Here is a 23,290-nt window from a genome sequence, read left to right as displayed (position 1 = left end):
AATTTATACCAAGAATGGCAGACGCTCTCAACGAACAAGCCAAAGAAAACACAATATAAGGCACTTCTTAGGTGCTCCTAGGTGGGTGATGATAATTAGTTCTGAATGGTCTAGGACTGTATATATTAATGGGGTCAACTTAAAAAAATTTTTGGAGTTACATTACTGCCAATTTTCCCTCTGTATCAGAGGGTAGGATTGAATCTGCAGTATACTGTTTTTGGAACACATTCTTGTTACTGCTACATTTTCTCCTTATCAAAGCATAAGTAAATATATTCCGTGAAAGAGACCATCAGATCTTCTCTCCCTCTAAAAAATAATGCATTGGCCCTTTCCAATCATTATTTTTCTATCCTCCACAAGTTCTCAACATTACTAAATAGTTCACTTCAATACTAGTAAAGCTTCATCAATGATAAAGCTTAAAGAATCAACCATTGTGCTTAACATTTCTGTTTCAATGAGAGATCATGAGTAACCGACTGCATCGTCGGTTTCTGAAAGTACTCATCTAGAGCGCACTCTTTGTTAGCCCAGAACACTCTGGAGGCCCATTCTACGGTGTTCAAGCAAACCTCAGTGCTGCATGAGGCCAAGCATTTCACCCCGCTGCCCACACACATGTACACAGGCACCACCTCTACTCAAGGCTGGACACAAAACCCCAGCCAGGCCAACGAGAATCTATCAAGAAAGGGGCTGTTCCTTCTACCACAATCAGTAACTAACGAAAATGCAACAGCTCCCCAAAACAAAGTTGAATGAAAAGAGACAAACTCCAATAGATGGAGAAACAAAGGAATTTTCATGACATCACCATTTGAAACCTGGGATCCAGCCAAGCCTGAGGTTTACCCCTTGAACTTCTCCCATTTTGTGAGCCAAGAGATGCCGTTTTGTTTAAATTAGTATGAGATGGTTTCCTGTGCTGTTTACAAACCAAGAGTTCTGACTAATCACATTCAATTCGCTTGTGGCCATCATGTAATTTTATTAATGAAATGAATATTTTCAAAGTGTTCCTTCCCCACCTTTTCAAAACATTACTTGGTACGTCCCGAAAAGGACTCACCACAATCTACTCGGCAATGGGATCTCGGCTGGGTCCAGATGGGGTGTTCCAAAGGCTGAAGGAGTTCCCATTCTTGCTCTGACCATACATACACCCAGGACTCTGCCCTCAGAGAATCACGTGCTTAATAAAGGCTCGTTGAGTGGAAATCGGTCCTGAACGCAGCACACACATGGCACTGCATATATAAGTGTAGAAAAGTCAAAGCTCTGTGTGACAGAGTCCCTGCCTCCTCTCCTGAAGGAGCTCCCACACTGGACCTTCAGGGCACCCTCAATTCTTTCACTGTGTGCTAAATTTCATCAAAGCAAAGCACCCCCACTTCTGTTAGGACAAGGTGCTATTTTTGCTGTGATAAAATACATACATTTACTAGTTTGGTCATTTTTAAGTATATTAAGTACATTCACATAACAATCATTACCACCATCCATCACCAGAACTTTTGCCAAGTAAGAACTTTTCTCTTTTTTTTTAAAGTACATCTATACTTTTTTTCAGATTCTTTCCATTACCGGTTATTACAAGATACTGAATATATAGTAGGTTCCTCTATATAGCAGTTCTTGTTATTTATCTATTTTATATATAGTAGTGTGTATCTGTTGGGGCTTCCCTGGTGGCTCAGTGGTAAAGAATCTGCCTGCAATGCAGGAGACCTGGGTTTGATCCCTGGGTCAGGAAGAGCCCCTGGAGATGGGCATGGCAACCCACTCCAGTATTCTTGTCTGGAGAATCCCATGGACAGAGGAGTCTGGTGAACTGTAGTCCATAGGGTCACAAAGAGTCTGACATGACTGAAGCAACTTCCCACACCATGCACACACGTGTATCTGTTAATCCCAAACTCCCAATTGAGCTCTCTCTGCCCCCTACCTTTCCCTTCAGTAACTGTAGGTTTGTTTTCTATGTCTGAGTCTATTTGTGTTTTGTAAATAGGTTCATTTGTATCTATGTTTAGATTCCATATATAAGTGATACATGATATTTATCTTTCTCTGACTTATTTCACTTAGTATGATAATCTCTAGGTCCATCCAACCATGTTGCTCCAAACAGCATTATTGCATTTTTTATGGCTGAGTAATATTCCATTGTATATATGTACATCTTCTTTATCCATTCATCTGTCCATGGACATTTAGGTTTTGCCATGTCTTGTCTGGGGCTTCCCTGGTGGCGCTAGTGATAAAGAACCTGCCTGCCAACGCAGGAGATGTAAGAGATGCTGGTTGGATGTCTGGGTGGGGAAGATGCCCTGGAGGAGGGCACGACAACCCACTCCAACATTCTTACCTGGAAAGTCCCAGGGACAGAGGAGCCTGGTTGGCTACAGTCTCTAGGGTCGCAATGAGTGAGACATGACTGAAGTGACGTAGCACATACACACACAGGCACATGTTTTGGCTACTGTAAATGGTGCTGTTATGAGCACTGGGGTACATGTATCTTTTTCAACTAGAGTTTTCTTTGTATACATGCTCAGGAGTGGGATCGCCAGATCTTACGGTAGCTCTATTTTTAGTTTAAGAAAACTCCATACTGTTCTCTACAGTGGCTGCACTAACCACTAGCCTGTATACCCACCAACAGTGAAGGAGGGTTCCTCTTTCTCCATAACCTCTCCAGGCTTCATTATTTATAGACTTCCAAGTAAGTGCATTATTGTTACAGACTCCTTGGTGTTCAGTAAACAGAACCAGTTTTTAATTAGTCACTTAAGGTAGCAGTGCACGCCTCTTAAAAAAATCCCCATGTTTTTTGACTTGCACAGTCTCTCTTGGGCTAAGGACCAGGGAAGGGCGCCCCCTTTTAAAGCCAAGCCGCTGAAATATCAACACTGTCTAAGAATAGTATGACAAGGACACTGTAGTCATTCTTCATTGATTAAGAGCCCTAAATAACTCGGGGTTAGCATGCTCTGCACCAGTTCCATGGCTGGAGGAGACCTACTATGTAGGGACTCTGACACTGTCTTGGAAATGTAGTCATTTTCCCCATTAAATAAAACATTGATTCTTAACATTTGTTTTATGTCTACTTTCCTTAAAACCCTCATGATACTAAATTTGATTATTTCTGCTAGAGTAGAATTGGCAAGAATCAAATTTCTTAAAAAAGCATATTTCATCAGTGTTATGAAATTTTAGAGGCTAGATCGCATTCGACACTTAGATTTCTATTCTTTACTTCTTCCATCCTCGGGTACTGGCGACAAATCCATCCTTCAAAAAATAAATGCACAGTTCAGGCAATTATACCCTCTTATAAAAATCTTTGGCTTTTAAATGAACATTAGCTCTAAAATTGGGGATCCCCGCCGATGAACTTTCAAGAACCACCCATGGAGCTAAATGTTTCCGAAGTCATGTAAATGCAAGAGCTATCAGCTTCAGATTTCCACCATGAAAAGGTTGCTGTGATTGTAACTCCTCTTTCCCCCCAACTTCAGGCCTCTGTCAATGTCTTCAGTTCCTTAAAAAACAGTACTTAGAAGAGGAAAAAAGTGCTGTTTTCACCTGAATCATAGCAACGAAGTCCAAAATACAGGGTATATGTCAACAAAATTATCATATTTCTGCCACATACAGAAACTCAAATGCTTCCAGAGGTCTCAAAGGAATACTTCACATGAACACTTTTACCTCGCCTGAGTCTGAAAATGACAGAGAGATGGAGAAAAAATCACTTTGTTTTGTACAACCACAAATTCTTCAGTCTACCTTAAAGTTTCCAAGGACAAAAGCCTCTCTGAACACAATTTCCATTTCAAAAATTACAGTGAGAATACAAACCAGAGTAAATAAAAGAATATCTGCTCCCATCACATCCCTACACTCCCACACTTTGCACTTGGAATCTCATCTCAAACTTATCAGAAAAGTATTTTTTAAGTAAATACAAACTGTACCATGTGATTGAGGAAAATCAGCATGTTTCCACTTTTGGAAAGAGCCCTGTGAATTCAAACACCAGTTACTTGAGGACAAAATAAATGGACTTCCCAACAAGCTGAGATTCTTCTGTTCCTTTATATCCTTATACGCATATCAGATTTCCATATGTCACTATTTCTAATTCATTTACATAATCTGTCACCAGTATGCTTTCCAACTTTGTCAAGCCAGGAGTTGGCTCTTCCTGTCTCCATTCTCTGGGGGTATTTTTCCATAGTTTAATAAAAAAGTATTCTATTTTGGTATGGAAATTATTGGTTTTACCTTCATCCAAGTAAGCAAGGGCATGGCAGCCCACTCCAGTATTCTTGCCTGAAGAATCCCCACGGACAGGAGAGTGTGGCGGGCTACAGTCCATGGGCTGCAAAGAGTCAGACACGACCGAGTGACTGGGCACAAACAAAGCCCAAGTAACCGAACCGTCTGGTGCTCCTTTGCTCTTAACAGTTAAGATTCTGCAGAAATTTCTCCTCATTACTATAAACTCTGCTTCTTTCTCCCCGAGGATCTCTGGCAATCCACTCTTTGTAAGGCTGCTAACACACGTGGCTTGAGAGGAATAGGTGGAAGAAACAGGCTTTGGGTCAGATAATCTGATCTCCAATGACTTCTTCACATAAACTGACTCATATTTATCCCATGTTCACCACTCCAACTGCTCAGTCTAAATTACCATGTGACAGCCTCTCCATTGCTTTTCTTATCTGTTTGATGTGGACCATTTTTAAAGTCTTTATTGAGTCTAACACTGCTTCTGTTCTATATTTTTTTGGTTTTTTGACCATAAGGTATGTAGAATCTTAGCTCCCCGACCTGGGATTGAACTCACACTCCCTGCTTTGGAAGGTGAAATCTTAACCACTGGACCACTAAGGAAGCTCCTCCCTTGCTTTCTAAAATTTGTTTCTGTCACTATTTTCTATTCCCCTTTCCAGATGGACCTTTCTACCCTTTTATGTTATTCCTAGGTTTGAAAAAAAAAAAATGTTTACTAGCACTATATTAAAACTAGTAAGCACTTATTTTTCACCCTCACAGATTTCTGTAGTCAGTTTCCCCCAACTACCAATAAACCCTCCAAGCAGGCTTTGTTTGCTCTGTGCCCATACATGGGACCTGTGCTTTTACTTCTTCCTATGACATCTCTCTATGCGGTGCTGAAGCCACTTCAGCCCTGTTTGACTCTTTGAGTCCCATGGACTGTAGCCCGCCAGGCTCCTCTATCCATGGGGATTCTCCAGGCAAGAATAGTGGAGTGGGTTGCCATGCCCTCCTCCAGGGGATCTTCCCAATCCAGGGATCAAACTCAGGTATCCTGCATTGCAGGTGGATTCTTTATCATCTGAGCCACCAGGGAAGCCCATGCCACCTCTCTACGCCTAACCAAAGACCACCAATCATCAAACTTCAACTGAACTCTCACCTCCTACAGGAGGCTCTCCTTATCAATTATAGCCCACATAAGACACTTCCTTTTCTAATTTCTGGTGACATTTCTTTTTTAAAATTTTTAATTTGCATGAGGGTATAGCTGATTAACCACGTTTGTTAGTTTCAGGTCTACAGCAAAGAGATTCAGTTATCCATATACATGTGTCTATTCTTTTTCAAATTCTTTTCCCAATCATGTTATCACAGAGTACTGAGTAGAGTTCTCTGTGTTATACAGTAAGTCCTTGTCGGTCATTTAAAATATAGTAGTGTACGTATGTCAGTTTGGAGTTTGGGATCAATAATACTTATCTGTATCACATAACCAAACACATAATTAGGGAACCACCGGAAGAAGGGCTGCATAAACTCATGTGAGTCCTCTCCCTCAATGAGATGGGAATACAGGGGGGATATCTGGTTTGCTTCATATTCTTTTGGTTTGCTCACCCATGTTAAGAACACAGTACATACTACACAATTTGAGAGTTGCCTACTACTTTTTTCCACTGCCAACACAGAAGTTTTTAAAAGCTACATTTCTCTTAGTTTTAGGTCTTCTACGCAAAAGCTTATCGTAAAAAGATACTGACAACAGAACTCAAAAAGAAGAAAACCACCCAGTAAAAAGGGGCAAAAGAGTTAACAGGCCTGGAAGGAAGGTACATGAATGGGAAGTAAGCACATGAAAACATGTTCAGAATCATGTAGACGTTAGAGAAATGCCAATTCAAACCACAGCGAGTCATGGGTACTCTAATAACGTCTAAAATGAAGAAGACCGACTCTCCCAAGTGTTGGCAAGGATGTAATGCAAGCACAACTCGCCTGCAGCTGGTGGGGATGTAACGGTGCAACCATTTTGGTGAGAAACAGTTTAATACATTCTTAAAAATTAAAACCCCATGTACTGCATGACCTAGGTATTTTTACACGTAGCGACTGACTGAAGAAGAAAAAATGCAGCAAACGTCCCTTCAGAGATTTGTATGTGACCATGTATAGCAGCTTTATTTTTAACAGTCCAAACTAGAATCAACCTAAGTATCTATCAACAGGTGAATGGATGAGCAAACAACTGTATGGCCATAGATGGAATATCACTCAGCACTGAACAGAAACTAATTACCAGTGCCTGCAACTCCACCAACTTGTAAATGCACTAAGCTAAATGAAAGGACCAAGATATTTCTTTTTTTCCAATAAGATTTACTGTAAAATAAATACATATACACACATATTAAAATATGTGTTGAAAAAATAATAAGCAACAGGATATATTGTACAGCACAGACAAATAGAACCATTAGTTAGTAATAGCTTTAATCAGAGTATTATCTATAAAAATACTGAGTTACTACGTTGTACACCTGAAAATAATGTACCATTGTAAATCAACTATACTTAAATATTTTTTTAATTGTACAAAAAAATAACAACAAAAAGAAAGAACAATTAAAATGCTGTATAAAGTATGACTCCATTTATATGACAATCCAGAAAAAATGAACTACAGAGAGGGGCAACATATAAAAATGGTCACTAGGGTTTGATGTAAGGAGAGGGGCTGGGTTCTGAGGGGGCAACACAAGGGAATTTCGGAGGGTGATAGAACTATTTTGTATCTTGAGTGGGCGGTGGTTACAGGATTCTGCATTTGGCATAACTCAAAGAACTGTACACCCGAAAGAGACAATTTTACTGTTCATAAATTAAAGTTAAATAAATGACCTCATAAAGAAGACTAAGAATGTCACCAGAGAGCCTGGAATACATCCTTACCAACTCCTCTATGATGCCGAGATTAGAAAAAATAAGAACAGCATCTGTTGATTATTTTCTGAAAGTCCTTAAAAATATGCTGAGAGAGGTCACAAGAATTTTTGCTAAACCCAGTAGAACTCGCTGTTATGTAACAACAATCTTACCCAATCGCCCACACTCATCTTCTCACCCCATGCCCCTCTGCTAATCAAGGCATTCAGTCCAGTCCATCAGGCTTTACCGAGCATCCACTGCACGCCTGGCGCTGGTGCAGGTAGCAAAAGTGAAAGTGCAAGTTGCTCAGTCGCGTCCGACTTTTTGAGACCCCATGGACTATGCAGTCCCTGTAATTCTCCAAGCCAGGATACTGGAGTGGGTAGCTGTTCCTTTCTCCAGGGGATCTTCCCAACCCAGGGATCAAACCCAGGTCTCCCACTTTGCAGGCGGGTTCTTTACCAGCTGAGCCACAAGGGAAGCCCAAGAAATTGGAGTGGGTAGCCTATCCCTTCTCCAGTAGATCTTCCTGACCCAGGAATCAAAGCAGGGTCTCCTGCACTGCAGGCAAATTCCTTGCCAACTGAGCTATCAGGAAATCCCAAGTGTGGCAAAGGTACTCGTAAAACAGGGCAGCTAAGGAAGGTCCCTGCTTGCAGGAAGCTGCCTTTCTACTTAGAGAAGTGAAATAAACAGATAATTTCTGAAAGGTATGTGTTCTGAAGACAACAAAAGAGAGTGAGGAAGGAAGCAGGGGTCACCACTTTAAACACAGTGGTCAGGGAGGGCCTCTTTGAGAGGGTGACATTTGAGCTATTACCTTCTCCAGGGAATCTTTCCAACCTAGGGACCGAAACCGGGTCTTCCACACTGCCGGCAGATTCCTTACCGTCTAAGCCATCAGAGAAGCCCCTCAGTGACAATCAGAGACGGCAGCAAACCCAAATCTGGAGGCAGAGCCTTCTTGCCAGAGGGACCAGCGAGCAGAGGCCCCAGGAGGAAAGGGGCTTGGGTGACTGAGCCCCAGAAAGGTCAGTGTGGGAAATGAGCAAGGAGGAAGCATCTTAAATCAGGTTGTCAGGGGCCTGGTACCTCAGTGCTTTGCAGACCCTGAGTTATTCTACTTCAGACTGCTTCTAATGATATGGGGCCTGAGGGCTATACATCTGCCACCCAATCTGATCTATGTTTGTAAAGGACCCATCTGCCTACTTCTCCAGGACATTCAGTTTTCGTCTTCTCTAGCTCAAGGGTTTGTTTCTTCATCCTCCTCAGCTCTGTGGCCTTAGACGGATCATGTTTACAGGCTGAGTCTCAGTTTCCAGGTCTGTAAAATGGTGACACCAGATACTATGGACAGCCTCCACCTATGGGTTCAAGCTGGCAGTTAAAATCTGACTCCCCGGCTAACCGCAGTCTCATTCCTATCCTCACCCTCTCTCCAGGACGTGGCCCCCATCAATCACCTTCCCTCCCTCTGACGTTTTCAACCTCAATCTCAGCACAGGTCCACTGCCCACTTCAGACCTTACCTGTCCAGCAAAACCCTTACTCTGATCCTTCTGTTTCTTTGTGCCACCAACTCTCCCCTCGACCCCTGTGCCTCCACCATTGGACAGATGCATCCAAGAGTGAGCGCTGTCCCCTCGCCTCCAGGCTTCTCCTCTTCATCCCTAACCGACTCCTCAGCCAATCAATCTGAGTCCCATTCCCCATCTTTCTACAGAATTCCTTCCTGAAAACCCACCAGCCCCAACTATTCGGCCTAATTCCTGGTCGTCTCCACCCTCTCTCTGGGTTTTGAAACATCATCTCCCACTGGAAGGAAAGCTGTTACTAATTGCTTTGAATAAGACTGCAAGAGGTATACAATCTCTCTGGGCCTTAGTTTCATTATTCGTGCTGGCAGAGGGCTGGATTTAGAGACAGCCTTGGGGCCCTTCTAATTTGGAAGTTCTAGGCTGCCATGATTCCTCCCTTTGGTATCCATGATGCAACACCTGATTGTCAAAACAACACCCGTGTTCTTTATTAGCATCTGTTGCTCATCTCCTACATGGCGTTCAGTTCCTCCAAACTCCTAGCAAAGGCACCTCACACTATACTGAGTCATGTATACCTTTGCTCCTTGGATCGCACCGACGCTGCCCCTCCATGGCCATGTCTATAAGGAGGCCTTGCACACCCCCATACCAGCATTTCTACCTCTACAGAGAACTCCTCCAGTTAGAAGTGGTCTGGAATGTAAAACTCAGGTAACCAAGATAAATTCATCACTTCTTCTCGACCTCTCCATTTCTCTTTAACTGCTCATCATCCTCCATGATGGTCAAGCTCATAACCTGTGAGTTTTCACTGACTTTCCACATATCTTTCCTCTTGTACTCAAATATCAACTCCTTTACTGAAAGTGTGTGTTAGTCGCTCAGTTGTGTCTGACTCTTTGGGACCCCATGGACTGTAGCCCTCCATAATCCCCTGTCTATGGAATTCTCCTGGAATGGGTTGCCATGCCCTCGTCCGAGGAATCTTCCTGACCCAAGAATCGAACCCAGTATCCCACACTGCAGGCAGATTTTCTAACGTCTGAGCCACCAGGGAAGCCTCAATTCCTCTACAATTCCTCCTCAATGATTTAATTCTAATGTCATTAGGCCATACATAGTACAGCAGAGACCTTAGTGCGGGGTAGGGGCCCACGGTGGGGCAGCAAGCCCCAGGCAGAGAGTCAAGAGTCCCAGCAGGAAGGGGGAAACCACGTGCTCCCTGGTCCAGTGCAGGGTCTTATAACTCAAGGAGTGTAAGGACATCCCAGTAAGGAGAGTCAAGGCCCAAGTTTAGAAGAAGGGCATCCAGGGAGGGCGGAGGGGGTGTGGCCCTGTGACCTTGAATGTGGAGTTAATTCCAATCACAGACAGGAAGGTGTCTGCGGGCACGGGCAAATTCCCTGAAGAAAGGGGTGACTCCAGGCCTGAGGAAGTAAAAGGACAAAGTGGGCCTAAAGCAAGGTAGCCCTCAGAGAAGTGATGGGAACATTGCAAAATCGTCACAGAAACCAGCATGGATGAGTTCCCACTGGCGAAATCAGGAACAAACTGAATATCAAAAATAAGGGCAGTACGAGGTTATAATTGACTGCTTAAAAGAACAGTGATGCCCCAAAGTGAAAGCCGCTCAGTCCCGTCTGATTCTTTGCGATCCCGTGGACTATACAGTCCATGGAATTCTCCAGGCCAGAATACTGGAGTGGGTAGCCGTTCCCTTCTCCAGGGAATCTTCCCAACCCAGGGATTGAACCCAGGTCTCCCGCGTTGCAGGCAGATTCTTTACCGGCTAAGCCACCAGGGAAGCAACAAAAGAAAGTGAAAGTGAAGTCGCTCGGTGGTGTCCGACTCTGCGACCCTGTGGACTGTAGCCCACCAGGCTTCTCCGTCCATGGGATTTTCCCAGGCAAGAGTACTGGAGTGGGTTTCCATTTCCTTTTCCAGTGGATCTTCCCAACCCAGGGATCGAACCTGGGTCTCCCGCATTGTAGGCAGACGCTTTACCGTCTGAGCCACCTATGGCTAATTTAATGAATACAAAAATGCAATGAGGACTGGGATGTGTATACAACTTCAAAGTACTGCTCCTCCAAATAGCTCCTAATTGCAAAGGGCAAAGAGTAACTTGACTGCGGGGAAGCCTGTCAGACAACACCTGGATGGAGCGCTGCAGACGGGCAATAAAGGCACGAAGGGAAATGGCTTGGCATGTGGCAGGAAGCAGGAGGAGAATACAGCCTGCTGTCTGTGGTCCTCCTGCCTAGGGGGCAGCACCAGAACAGAAACCTGAGGAAATAAGGACAAACCCAAATCGAGGGACTTTCTACTAAAGGGCTGGCCTGTCATCCCCTAAAGTCAAGTCATGAAATCTAGAAAAAGACAGGGAACTGTCCTAGACTGAGAGGGACTAGAGTCCTGACAGCTGAAAGCACAAAACACAATTCTGCACCAGGGTCCTTTCACTGCGAAAGATATTATTGGGACAACCGGCAAAACCAGAAATCAAGATGCCAGTAACTTTTTCATTTTTAAAGTATCTTTATCTGGCTGCATGGGATCTTGAGTTGAGGCATGCGGGATCTAGTTCTCTCACCAGGGATCAAACCTGGGCCCCCTGCACTGGGAGCTTGGAATCTTAGCCACTGACCACCAGGGAAGTCCCCCAGATATCAGTAACTTAATGTTACTTTCTGGCTTTCAGTGGCTGTATTGTGCTTATGTGCGAGACTATCCTTGTTCATCATTCTTTGTAATGGCCTCCCGATTTTTTTCTGTGTCTGCGACTATTTTTAAAAAACGTCATTACATAAAAACCAACTGCTACAAAGTCTTCTATCATACCTCACATATACCCCTTTCTTCCACCAGCTCTGACATCCTCACTTCAGAGACCCAGTTCCCATCCTCCAGCACTGTTACAGTAACTTCTTAACAAGGCTCCTTATGCTCCAATCCACCCTACAACCATTGCCTAATTAAGGTTTTTCCCAAGTGCACTTCAGCTCAGGCCGTTCCCTGCGCCAACATTTCAGTAACTCCTCATTACCTGCCAAATTAAGTACAAACTTCTTCATGTGACTTTCAAGTTCCATGGGCTTCTAGTTCCAACTGAGCTCTTCCGGGCCGTCTTTCCCCAAGTCCCCCATATCACAGCCAGCCATACAGCTGGGCCACACTCAGGGCTTTCTGCCCATCCAGGCTCTGCTCATACAACTCCCTTCACCAGGAAGTGTCCCCCCTGCTCAATCCCGTGCAAATTTCTCAAGACTAATGATAAATACTAACTCTCATCCTCCCATCTCCCTATTTTCCAAATCTTGCCCAGATCCTTTCCTGTTGGAACACTCAAAGTTGGTTTTGTCCATTACAAACTGTATTTCATTCTATTTTAGGTTATGATTTTTGTATATTTATTTCAACAATTTTTAAGATATTAAGGTGGAAATACATGTCAATCAAAGTACCCATCACTGATAAACTAAGTCATGGTCACAGCTGTGAATTCAAAGGACCAGTCATCAGCTCACATCAGTCTCCCTTGCGTATTAACTTTGTAAGTATCCAAATTACTTTTTGTTTATCTTCTTTTCCTTCCTTGGACTAGAGTGTTCTATTCCTTGCATAAATAAAAATTTCTCCCTATTTTCTACATAGAAATTTTGGCCTTGGCCATACCACTGACAATCGTAAATCCAGAGGTTTCCAGAGTATTAATTAGGTAACATGTTCATACATATATTTACATTTTAACTTCATCATTGCCTTATTATATAAAAAACAACATAAAACTCTTAAAACTGAAAACAAAGCCTGTATTTGACAAGTTTAAAACTCAAAATTTTTAAATTTAAGATTAAGACACTATCCATTTAAACACACTTATATTTCCTGGATACTAATAAATTTTGGAATGCAGTCCACAAAGATATACAATTTAATGACTATATTTGAATGGATTCAAGAAATCAACATTTTTTTCTCTCAGTCTGAATTTAGTAAATGAAAGAAAATAAATTACTTAGCAGCAGAGATGAAATTTTATCAGTTGTATGAAAGTACAGCAACAGTTGAAAGTCTGGGAAAGCAAGCATTATTTTGGAGAAAAAAATTAACGATATCAGGGGAAGTGAAGTAATACGCCTAAATTACTGGTGATCAATAGAACATCTGCTCTTACTCTAAACATTACAAGGATAGGAAAGATCAGGCACACCCAGAATTTCAATATTGCGAAAGGAATCAAATCCATAAATGATACGTATCTAGGTCCTAGATTCAGCATGTCGCTGCTATGTATGAGAACTGCTTTAAGTTGAATAATTTGAGTTTATTTAACTGAAACCAGGGCTTTTATCTTCACTTTACGTAGGAAGTAAACAGTTTTAAATAGAATAACACTTTAGATGATAAAAGGTGAACGCACTGACATATAAATCTGGGATACTTGTGAAAAGCAAAATGTAAGGAAGGACACTGCATAGTGATTTGCTTAATTAAAGAGGAATAAGGGGGTTTTCCCCCATAAAATTATCACTACTTCTACCGGAAATACCATAAATGAATGAAAGTGAATGAATCATCAGAAGAAGCGAGTCTCCTTTTAAACCATTTCTAAAAATACTATTTAGAACACTAACCTGGAGAAATTCTAAGCACACTAGCCATTTCAAAATCAAAACATTATGAGACAAATAAGAAAAAGAAAGTGTCCATGCCTTCATTTCCAAATGACCTAAGTTATTCTGTAATGGATTTATTATACAAATAATCACCAATAATCAACTTCTCCCTTCCAAAACCCACCATTTTTCAAACTTTGCATTGCGTGAAGATACTTCTATCTCAATGGTTTATTTACAGAAGTTTACTGACAGACATGGTAAACTGTAACAAACTCCTTGGATTCTGAAGCTTTTAGCTTATTACGGGAAATGGGTATTGAAAAACTTCAGGGATCACTGGGAAAGAGAAACCCAACCGGAGGTCATCACAAAATTGTTTCCTTCTATCATGGAAAAAAAAGTGCAGTTTATATTAAGATAAATTCCTGATTACGTGTCTTGAAACCTACGAGAATGTGCCCTTTGAAACAGTGAACTTTATATTCGAACGTTTAAGTCAATGTTAGCACTGTGTTATGATGCTATCAAAGTGACTATGACCATTGCCATAAACACCCAGTGTTATGTCAACAGACTAACCCTGCTTCCAAAAGGAATATTGCAAATTTAAAAGAACAGGAAACTCATCATATAAGTGTCAAGTTTTATGAAAGGAAAAGTTCTGATTTGAAAATAGAATGGCTTTTCCAAGCAAAATGATAGGTCACCCTCACTCATCCTTACTTTTAAATGATAATGATATTTTTCTATTACAACTGCCCTGGAAACTACAGAGCTGAACTGGTGATTAAGATAAACTTGAAACCAGACTAGTAAATATGTGAAGGGATTTTTCTATTTTCATTCTTAACATACACGACTCCAAGGAAACTATACAGACACTCAGTAGGGTGGCTGGCGGTCCTCGGAGAGCATCTCAGTCAACTTACTTTCTCTCAGATGAAGAAACGGAGGCTAAGAGACGCTGCCACTCACTCAAGCGCACAGCTCCGTCTGTGTCCAAGTGCGCAGGGGACCCTCCATCTGTATGACCAAACCAGGTCCAGCGTCTACCGCAGAGTTTTATGTCAACTTTCATTGTCATATATTGGGATGGCCAAAATGTTAGTTTGGGTTTTTCCTATAAGATGGTACAAAAACCGGAACAGACTTTTTGGCCAACCCTGTCCTTCTCTGTGTGGCAAGCAAGACAATCCACCTGCTGGAAATTCTGAGAGCTGCCTCTGGTCACACTCTCAGAGAACACCCACAGGCTGCAGTAGATACACTCTCCGTGGCCTTCACTTCAGTCAGCTTGAAAAATTCACCTGGATGAGAATCACTGTCCTTGCAGGGACAAGGCACCCCTTCTTCAGCATAACATTCAATTAAGCTAAGGCAAATAACATAATATCCTCTTTCTGCATGAACCGCCAAAGTTTTATAGGCTAGACCAACAGTACTCAACGTCTGAGTCTCAGGATGTCTTTCCACTCTTGGAAATGTGTTGAGGTCAAGATCTTTTGTTTATGTGTATTCTATCTACTGATATTTACCTTATTACAAATTAAAACGAGTACTTCTTTTTAAATCACTTAAAATAAGTCATCACACCTTAACGTAAACATGCATATGTGAAAAGAAAAACAAACAAACAACAACTTGTGTTTCCCAGAAAGAAAAACTTTTGCAAGTCTATTGTCTCACCTAATAGACGACAGCCAGATTCTCATATCGACTTCTGTGGTTAATGTGTGGTGATGTGTTTTGGTTCAAGTATATGAAGAAAATCTGGCTTTACACTGTTATGTTGTTGAAAAAAGGAGAAGTATTTTAATGGTTATCTCAGATCAGTGGAGATATGATCCTTCAGTACAGTGGAAATGGACAGTCAGGGGTTTCTTAAAGCTTAGTTGCCACACGGAATCTGAAACTGTATCAGTGAACTTCTCATGAACTATTTTAGAAAAACCATTGGTCTATCTTCCATTTTGCATGGCTCATCTACAAATGCACAATTTTTGAGTTTGTGGCCCTCCTGGATAAGGTCTCAGAAATCCCAAACCATACTTTGACATTTACTAGAAAACAGAGTTCAACCTAAAGATAAAGAATGTTATGAAACTTAGAAGCAGTTACAAACTGCCTTGATCCTTTATAATCTTTAATTCACTAATCTGACATTACCTGGAATGAGGTAACATCATCATAAATTATAAAGTAGGCAGAAAAGTTGGATTTTGGTCCAAAAATCACAAAACAAGAAGCCAATAATGAAGCTTGGATGAGGTTAAATTAAATATTATAAAATGTAGACTGAAATCCAGAAAAAAGGTCTGTGTTTCCTCTGAGAATGATCAAAACAAATAGACTTGGGTACTATTCACCAGGAAAAGCTGTAAGGAATTAGTAATCTAATTAAAGCAGTAATCTAAAACTTTACAACACCCCAGTTTCCCACAAAGGCACAGGAGGCTCAAAGTCACCAATTCATAGGAATGTGTAAGGCGAGGGGTCCCAAGACCACCAAGAGGGGCATCATGAGTTGAGTCCGGCAAAGACAAAACAGTATAAATAGGATACAGAACAACTGGAAGAGAGTTAATGATTTTAGCTAGCATCTGGCTAGTGTTTCTACCAGAAATATCATTACCCAAAGCAACGGTCTTCAAAACTAAAAGATCATAAATAGAAACGTAGAGTGCCTAGCTATAAAAAAGTAGAAATTAATCACAGGAATTTATCAACAACTATTTCCTTACACTTTGTACATTTCTTTAAAAGACTGTATGGAATTTCATTTAATGTACAAAAGAGAACACTAAAAGAAATAGAAACTAAAGGTTATGAACAATCCCATTAAATGCTAAGAGCAATTGCTGAACTGTATATAATACTCTATGATGCATGTTGTATTCCAGATGATAGTCAAAGGGCTTCTCATAATTTAACTCATTGTCTTGACTACTGAATTCCCTTTTTACAGATGAGAAGACTGAAGGCCAGAGAGGTGAAGAGATGAGCATAGGGTCACAAAGCAGTTAAGCGGCAGAGCTGGGGATTTCAACCAGGGTAGCCATGCTCTTAACTACCAGGCCAAACTCCCTCCAACTAACCCACTACAAACATCACTTAACAAAAGTATCTACAGTGTGTGCAAACCATCCTTCTCAGAAAGGAAAGCAAAGCACCTGCTGAGCTTGGTTCTGACGAAAGCTATGCCATTTCAGCATTTGTGAGAGTTTAGAATTTAGGAGAGAGCAACAGTGTGAGTCTAGGATTAACCAGTCATGCTACTGAGAACTGTAAGAGCATGTAAGTCTCCTTTATGGAATGTGTTGCTTCCATAAAAGCAAGAGGAGTGAGGTATGAGTCAATGAAGAGGAAAAGGAAGCACAAATGAAAAGTTTTTGCTTTTGCTTCAGTAAAAAACCAAAGGAGAAAGAACACAGAATGCACGTCAATCTTACGTTTTGTTGATGGGAATGGACATTTTCACCACCAAACAAGTTTTTAAGGAAAATAGCCACATCTTCCTAGAAGCCTCTGTGAACTATATCTAGGAAATCTATTCTTTATATGTTCAATAAAGGGATCATTGACCATATCCAGGTAATAAAAACAGTACTGAAGCAAAGTCCAACATAAGTATTCACTGTATTACTTAGAACCACCCTTTACAGTCATATCTGAAACCTCTTCCTTGTTTTTTCTAAATATATACAATATGCTATCTACAAGAAGGAAAGCCAAGAAGATATTTTACAGTAAGTAAAGTATGTCTCCTTGCAGATCTTAAAAGTTATAAATATACCAATCTTAAACTGCAGTGACATACTTCACTTCCAAAGAGTAGGAAAGCAAAACGGGCCACTTAGTAATTTTAGATGTGCTGAGTCTTTAAAAAGCTCTCCAGAGTTAAGGAAATGATTTATTTGTGCTGAAGACCACAACTTACATACGATTAACCAATCTAGAAAAAGATGAAAAGGGTGGGGAGCTTGTGGGTAACAGATTTGGGGTTTCATTTCATTTTTCACAACCAATGAAGTGATTAATAAAGAAAACTCTGGGGAAAAAAGACTTATGACCACAAAGAAAACAATTTAAAGCAATGTTAGTGAACCAGTATACAGCTAAAGAAAAAAAAAAAAAACCTAGCACTAGTCTGCTAAAGCATACGTAATAGCAGGCATTAGGAAACAAACTTATCTTAAATACCTACCTACCAGCAGCAATGCAGAAGGGGAAGAAGACCCATGTACATCACGTACACATGCTCCTTCCAAATCGATGGAAACATTTGAGACTCTCAAAATTTTTGGTTTCTCTATAGTGAAAGACAGGGAAGCCTGGAGTGCTGCAGTCCATGGGGTCACAGAGAATCGGATACAACTCAGTGACTCAACAACAATACATTTCTAGCACACCAACAAGCTAAAGGGTAAGCATACAATGACCATGCTCCAAAGGAAACAGGAGACTGAAATGTGTTTGAATATATCCACAGCAAAGATAATGCTAACCTTCAGCATTTCACACAGCCATGGTTTTTCAAAACTGGAGAAAAGGGCCGACTTACCTTGATACGTTTTCTGGAATGTATTCTAGGACCGGATATCCATCACTTCTTCTCGATGACAGGTCACTGTGTGATTTCCACGACTCCACCAAGGTATTGACGGGAGGGAAGGAACTCAGGTGTTGGAAAGATTGGTCTCTAGCTGATCGTGATAAAGATATTGTACCTTGAGCACCAATCCTATAGTGAAAGGACTGTCCACCTGAATTCACGCCAACGATGGCAGATGGAGGGATGCTGGCTTCTGGGTAGAAGCTCCCATCATCCGGTTCTTGTTTTATCCCCATGGGGAACCCGCTGCCTTCACAGTTACCATCGAAGCCCGGCACAGGTGGTCCTAAAATTCCTGATAGAGAATAATAGTCTTTATCATCCATAAAGGAAAAGTATGAGCCATCCATGAATGGAAAGGGGTTGATTGCTGGATTCCCTTTAAAAGAGGTGCCAGAACATGAATGCTTGGTTGACTCTTGTTTTATTGGTACTGAGAAGGGGGAATCAGAATTTATTTTGCTGTTTCCTCCTAGACAGGAGCTGCTGAAAGCTCCGTCTGGCTCCGGCTTTATGTACTGGACAATGTTAAGCTGGCCAGCCACACCATGGGAGATGGCGTTCTCTGTCTCCTCAGTCTTAGGAAAGGGGACCTCTTGAGCACCTTTCTCCTGGGTGTCTGGACTGGGAACCACATCTCGGGCTGCACTGGACCCCACTGGGGTGCCCGAAGCAGTGTAGCTGAAGGCGGTGCTTCCAGGGCTACAGATAGACCCCACAGTACTAGCGGCTGGGCTGGACAGCGTGGATCTGTTGTTTGTGTTGGAAGGGCTGGAAACGGAGCACCTTGAGTTGTTGATGTTTGCAGGGCTGGATACGCAGGATCGCAGAGTGACGTTATTAGGACTGGAGACCGGAGACTTCACGCTGCAGTGACTCGGGGGGCTGGAAATCGGGGATTTCATGCTACTCAACGGACTGGAGAGAGGTGAGCCCACGTTGCTGGCATGCGCTGGGCTGTGTGACCTGGAGCCCCGCGTCTCCACATTGGGGGAGCATGGCAGAGGGGTGCCCTGGGCGATGGGGCTGTGCACTGGGAAACTGCCGAAGCTGGCTGAAGTGGAGGACACACAGCTGATGCTGGCGGGGCTGCAACCCGAGGATGACAGGGTCAGAGGGCTGCAAACTGCCGGGCCCTTCTCGTGCCCTAGGATGGGGCTCTTCACCACATTGCGCATGACTCCGCCATTAACAGAGCCCCCAGAGTCGGGCAAGAAGGACCGCAAGGGCCTGCTCGCACCCCCCAGCGTGGAAGGACGGTGGCCGTTCTCTTTGTAAAATTTCACAAGCTGTTCGACGTTTTGATACATCTTTGCCGGACTCCCGCTTCCCTGTGGGTTCTGCTGATCATAGGCGTAGTCAGCCTCTCTCACGGAATCCATGTACAAGCCCATGGACTCGGCCACCGTGGCCGAAAGTTCCTTTGATTCCAGCTCGGTTTTTATGTCAGATGGTAAAATCCCGGACCGACTGTTGTCTTGCTGGAGGCAAGGGAGTAGTTCGTGTTTTTCTTTGCTGCTTCCTTGAGTACTGCTGTTTGGAATAGCACCGGAGACGCAGCGCACGTCGACGATCTCCATGTAGTTACTCTCGTCGGGCTGCTCTGTGGGTACGGGTCCCAGGGCAGGACGCTCTGCAGGCTGAGAAAGTTGACCCCACCGTCTTTCCATTTCTAGACCTTCAGGGAGACTGTGGTAGCCTTTGGTCTCCATAGCTAACATAAAAATTTATATTAAAAAAATCGAATTAGAGTCGTGGATAGCACAGTTACTCTAAAAGACATTCTGAAATTGTACTGACTGAGCTATAAGTACATATTCTACTGATGATAAGCAATACTTCCAGATATACTCAAGTTATTACCTTTTTAGGTGCTGATACAACAGAGTCCTGACTATAATTTGTCCAGAAGCCAGAATATAAGAAGCAATAAAACTATTTCCCATCTAAATAAAAGCAACATCTTTGCTATAATAGAGCAAGCAATAAAACTATTTTGCATCCAAGTAACATCTTTACTATATACTACAGCCTTTGGAGTTTGAAGGAAATTTTACATATAAAACATCTTTGCTATAATACAGCCTGTAGAGTTTCCAAAGAATATTTACAAATGTTAACTTATTTAATATGCAAAGTAATCCTGGGGACTCCTGATGCATCCAAAGAGGAAACTGAGGGTTTAACCAAGTGGGCAACTTGCCCAAGGTCAAAGACACAGTAAGTGACAAAGTCAGGTTTAAAACGAAATCTAATGCCAAAGTCTTTGGAGTCTTTCCAGCATATAGAAGCTGCTTTTCATAGCTAATATGTGACTTGATTAAAAAACAATGAGGAAATGTAATTAATGTTACCATTTCCCAATGTAAAGTCATCCCATGAATGATCACAGGCAAGATAACTTGAGGATTATTTTCAAAACAGTAAGATTTTCGTAAAATAGATTTTGGTGAAGATAATTTAATCTCAATTCTGAACAGTGAAGAGTCATATATCCTGATTAATTAAGCTAGTCCATAACTCAAAGAGGCTGAATGACAAGTTGAGAATGTCAGGACTCTAGTCTGTATTTCAGTCCTGGCAAGGACTCTGACATGCGCCTGACCTAGTGGTAGCTCTGCTGAAAAGACTCCAGACAGCCAGTTTCATTCTCAACAGTTAATGGAGGAAGTCTGAGATGGGTCCTGACAATTTATGTGTTCATTCATTCAACAAATATTCACCAAGTGTGTGGCCTACAACTAGCCACTGAATCTACAGTGATGAACAAAACAGCCTCAATTCCCATCCTCAAGGAGTCCCCAGGATTGTTTTAGACATACTATTTTATCTACTGGCTCTCTCTATAAATTTATTCTATAGATAATCGTAACAGGCTGTATTTCTATAATTCTTATGCATGATATGGTTCAATGACCTATTACAAGCCTTTCACAGATATTAATGTACATACCCTTATAAATTACCCTACAAGATTGGCAGAAGTACTGTCCCAAATGATACAACTGGGGAAACCGAGGCAGAAGCTACACAGCAGAGCTGGAATTTGATCCCAGGTGTCTACACCAAGGTCTCTCAACCATGGCCCTACTGGGGGCCTGATAATGCTTTGTTGAAATCTCTCCTGTGCATTGTAAGATGTACAGCTGTATCCCTGACCCCTACCCACTAGATGCCAGTAGCATTCCTCCTGCCCTGCTGTGACAGCCCCAAATGCCTCCAGCCTTGCCAAAAGCCCCTAGGGGTGTGGGGAGGGGGGCCAAAATCACCCCTGGCTTGAGAAGCACCACTCTAAAGAAACATCTCTCAAAGAAAATTAATTCACTCAATAAAATTTCATTTGTGCATTTTCATGCATAGAACTCTTAAAATCTTTAACTACGCATTTTTCAAATCCTTTCAGGTGTATAAACAATCTCTGACCCAAATAAAGGTCCTGACCTAAAAGCTGCAGTTTCTGCAGTGCTGAACACAGATATTACTTCAGACCTCTCAGTCCTTTCCCCCACTCTGCCACTCACGATCTTCATCCACCCTACCCTCTTCTCATTAAAGAGACTAGGAAGACTTTTTGCTCCAGAAATTATATTAACATGGAAAAAATGATATAATGACTCTACTAAATAAATTGGCATCAGATATCACAGGGCTCTCTGGCAAAATTTAATGCCCAAATTGTCCGAAGATCATAATTACCTCTTACTTTTCTGTATTCCACACTAGGCTTTTAAGTTCCCAGAAGGAGGAAACTTTATCAGCTTTACCACTGCACCCCAAGATGACAGCATAGTACAAATAAAAAAATGTTAAACTATTATAAAATAATCAATACCCAGTAATTTGTGAACATTGAAATCTCCCAATTATGTAGCATGTTTTTGCTTAAAGAACATTATTCTATAAATTCCCAATCACAAAACAGTAGAAAGTAAGCCAAGTTATGAAGTTTGAGAAGGTAATCTGATAATTCCAGCAGGAAAAATTAGTGTGGATGAAAGCCAAGAACTGAATATAGTGAAATGGGACCAAAACAGCTAATACTGGCCTTTTGTACCTTACTGAAAAACCATTTAGTAATAGCCATGGGTTGAAAAATACCAGTAAATATGTGCTGCTTCTACTTCTAAGAATATTCAGCCTTCCCCATACCAAACTGGAACAGTATAGATAAGGTACAGATAGATACTTCAGTCCCAAATTCATCAAACCACAAGAAATGTGTCTATTCCTGTTTAAAACTGAACACCTTCTGTGTATCATCCCCCCACACCCCAATCCTATTCCTAAACCCACATTCCCTGTCTTGGTGAATTGTACCACCATCTATTCAAATGCCCAGAAATCACCCCTGCCTTGGCACCCTTACTAAAGGTCTCCACAAGTTCATCCCTCCCCACTCCCACACCTACAGTCTCCCAGACAACAGGACCATCTGCCTTGAGTCTGAAGGATCATCGTCATCCAGACTTCTCTCCAAAAATTCTTTCTCCAAACTGTCTTTAGGAAAGGATGATCACTCACTGCCTGTTTTGAAGCTTCACAGTGGAAATTCACATGCTAAAACTCTTGGAAGTTCTAAGGTACAGAAACCCATTTCCTTTTTAATTCAGAGTTCCCTAAATAATTTGGCCACTGCACCTGTTTTCTTTTTTCTCACACAACATCTACTAATATGCTGAGGGACACTTTTCATCACTGTGCCTCAAGCCAGGAGCCATGTCTTAGATACATAAGGCTATATAAAGATTTGAAGAGAACCTTTACGAGAGCACAGATAGGCAAGAACCATCTTAAAGCACTCTTACAAGGAAGTACCTTATCAGCTAATATCATGCAGCTGATCACAACTTTCCAAGTCTTGTTTGGCTAGCCTTGAACTCTCTTGACAATAACACAGACCAGCCTGCATTTCACCACATTATTGACAAGGCTATCATTAGAGAATTTGCAAAGGCTTTGCTGAAATCTACATTAGCTTTAAGACATTTTGATCTGTCAACCTAATACACCTCTCAACAAAGAATATAAAGGCTGGCAACCAACAGTAAAGAACGGAAGATATCTAGGGCTAGGGCTAGCACCTACATGGCTTCCACTGGAAATATTTTTAAGGATCAGGCTTTTAAAAAAAAATATGATTATTGAAATATTTTATGCTGAATTCTCCCTATTATCTTTTCCTTTCTTTTTTTTAATGTACTTATTTTTAATTGAAAGATAAGTGCTTTACAATATTGTGTTGGTTTCTGCCATATATCAACATGAATCAGCCATAAGTATACATATATCCC

The 23,290-nt window shown here is 41.7% G+C and overlaps 1 protein-coding gene across 1 annotated transcript in view; it reads right to left on the bottom strand.

Moving 5' to 3' along the window:
* Positions 1 to 23,290, bottom strand: part of NR3C2 (nuclear receptor subfamily 3, group C, member 2) — a 445,228-nt gene that overhangs the window by 419,643 nt on the left and 2,295 nt on the right. Inside the window, exon 2 of the mRNA XM_010840772.1 lies at positions 17,949 to 19,713. Coding sequence (XP_010839074.1) covers positions 17,949 to 19,711 — 1,763 coding nt within the window. The 5' untranslated portion in view covers positions 19,712 to 19,713. The remainder of the gene's footprint in view (positions 1 to 17,948; positions 19,714 to 23,290) is intronic.

Source organism: Bison bison, unplaced genomic scaffold (genome assembly GCF_000754665.1).
Source record: "Bison bison bison isolate TAMUID 2011002044 unplaced genomic scaffold, Bison_UMD1.0 scf7180017864146, whole genome shotgun sequence".
Taxonomy (NCBI): domain Eukaryota; kingdom Metazoa; phylum Chordata; class Mammalia; order Artiodactyla; family Bovidae; genus Bison; species Bison bison.
This window is presented reverse-complemented; position numbering and strand designations above follow the sequence as displayed.